General features: G+C 41.6%; 1 protein-coding gene across 4 annotated transcripts in view; it reads right to left on the reverse strand.

Moving 5' to 3' along the window:
* LOC144970030 (uncharacterized) overlaps positions 1–2,500 on the reverse strand; it is a 586,145-nt gene that overhangs the window by 271,361 nt on the left and 312,284 nt on the right. The window contains exon 2 of one of the 4 annotated variants that reach the window (XM_078909207.1): positions 1–2,091. This exon is cut by the window's left edge and continues 131 nt beyond it. The exons of the other annotated variants lie outside the window; for them this stretch is intronic. Coding sequence (XP_078765333.1) covers positions 1–1,939 — 1,939 coding nt within the window. The 5' untranslated portion in view covers positions 1,940–2,091. The remainder of the gene's footprint in view (positions 2,092–2,500) is intronic. 4 annotated transcript variants of the gene reach the window in all.

A 2,500-nucleotide genomic window follows, 5' to 3' on the forward strand; every position in this document is an offset into this window, starting at 1 on the left:
GACACGAATTCTCACAGCCCTGCCCGCATTCACACGCTATATGAGTCTCAGGAATGGAACCCGATTTCCTGAAGCGACTGAAATTCATTCTGGGACTGGGAATTCCCGATGGAAGAAATTTGGTGATGTCGGGACCGCCGATGAACGGTTGATTCTCCGTATCGGAATCGGAATCGTCTTCGGATTTGACATCTTTCACTGTCTCGACGGAAGTGTTTGTTTTGTTTCGTAACACTGAAGACATAATCAAGGGTAATAGAGGTTTGGCGGTAATGCGTTTCTCATGGGCGATACCTAATGGACTTTTACTTGCCAGAGGCGATTTTTCATTATTTAATAATTTGCCCGGTGATGATGGTGAGGTAATCGGACTTTTGGGTTTATCCGATTCTTTTCCGTCCGAATCTGAAATAGTCTCGAAGAATTGAATTCTATTTAAAATTGAATTATTTTTCGTTGGCGGTGTACGCGGCCCTGGCGGTGAAAATGGCCGACTTGAGCTAGGGGTGGTGGGCCTGGGGGAACAGGGGGCTGAATGAGATTTTTCGAGATCTTGGAACTTTTTGATGGAATCAATTATGGGTGAGGTAATCACTCTTATATCCTTGTCTACAAAACGTAACTGTCCTAGTTTTCTCTTTGCTATCGTCAGCGGACTTTCCTCTTTATTTGTTTCTAGTGTTTCCTTTTCCTCATTAATTTTCTCAGTGCAATCTTCAACAGCGTTATCGTTGGATGGCGTAAGTTTGTTATGCAAGACATTGACATCATCTAGATTGTCAAAACCGCCTTCCTCACTCGATATTGTAAAGTCTAGAGTGCTATCTTCAATGTCATCATCATCCTCTTCGTCTAAATAATTATCATCAACGCTACTCTTTCTGTTACTAGATTCGCTGTCCTCCAGAGGACTCCCAAGACTACCGTCAATGGATTCCTGGGATAGAGGCTCGAACACTTCTTCAAATATCCCAATATCGGCAGTGAGAATGCGATCCTCATCACAAATCAACGTTCCTTCACCATCTGTATCGTCATTGAACTCCTCTCCATCGACACCCTTATCATCATCATTATTATTATTATTATTATTGTTGTTCTTATCATTTTTATCATTCCTCGAAAAATCATTTGTGTATTCTTTATCGTCAACAACGTCATCGCATATGCCCGAAAACAATTCAGTGACGTATGAATTTGTGTCTTCGGCGTTCTGAGACTCAAACTTAATACTGTCCATGCTTAGCTGATGCTTCAGCTGCTTCTTTTTGCTGCTTTTAAAGTTTCTGAAGAAGTTCCGTTTACTGGATTTCTCTTGCGTAGTGGGAGTATCTGGAGATGAGACTGACGTGACCATGGGCGAGGTCAGCATCGGCGGCATGCTTTTGGGACGGTCTCTGCTGCGATGGGACAATGGAGAACCAGAGGAAGTCTCCGAGGACGTTTCGGATGTATTCCCTCGTAAAGACGTGGTTAGGAACCCTTCGTTGTAGTTTCTGAACACGGAAGTGGATTTGAGACCGTCTGTGGCCTGGAGACGGAAATCGACGGACGCCGAGCAGTCCGTTGGAATAAGCATGTTGTCGTCATCTAGAGACGGAGATGACGAAGAGGACGATAGCATTGATGAGTTGTTGTTTTTGTTATCGCTGCTTTCATCACCCATGGAGTCCAGATTAGACGGAAGTGACGACGTGAGGTGCAGGGATTTCTTTTTGATGGAAGACAAAGGGCGGTTATCCGTATCATCGTCTTCTTTACCACTTCCGGTATTGAAATTAGGGATGGGTGGCCGTGATTTGGGCAGTGGGGGTGGAAGCTCATCTGTCCCTTCGAATTGTTCATTGTTGTTGGAGGCATCTCCGGGTTTAGCGCTGGTCAAACGTAACTTTTTCCTCTTGGAGAATGACCCGACAAGCTTTTGCCTTGCTTTCTTCATGATGGAAAGCTGAAGTAATCGCTGATGTAATCGAACTGTCCAAGGCGGTGGCTAAAACGGTATCGATCTACACGTGTTTTGAAGCCACAGATAAAAGGACTTAAAGTTGCTGATTCAATATCACAATAGAGGAAGCGTTTGTTTTATGGACGCTATAATAAAAGAAATTTTTCACAATTCAAACATTAACCCTCTGATGACGAGATTGGAAATCTCTTTAGATAGCTTATAATTTTTCTATTATTTATATTTAACCCCTTTTTTGTTGTACAAATAGCCATTAATCACCAAGTAAAGCCGTACTTTATTGAAGCGAGATTAGAATCATGACTACAGCTCTCTTGATGAAAATGTCAAGATCAACTTAAAGTTTAATCAAAACTTCGTCAATAGAGGGTTAATATTTTAAACTTTTTAAAATTAAAACTACATCCCGAGAATTAGAATACAAACTCATAAACAATCGACACTTTAGGAACTTTAGAATCCAAACCAAATTAGAAATAAGTTGACAATTATTATGTGTATAACGAAGCAGTCGATGATAATCCGTTAAGAAAT

Source organism: Berghia stephanieae, chromosome 4 (assembly GCF_034508935.2).
Source record: "Berghia stephanieae isolate SIO BIC M18660-M18661 chromosome 4, UCSD_Bste_1.3, whole genome shotgun sequence".
NCBI lineage: Eukaryota > Metazoa > Mollusca > Gastropoda > Nudibranchia > Aeolidiidae > Berghia > Berghia stephanieae.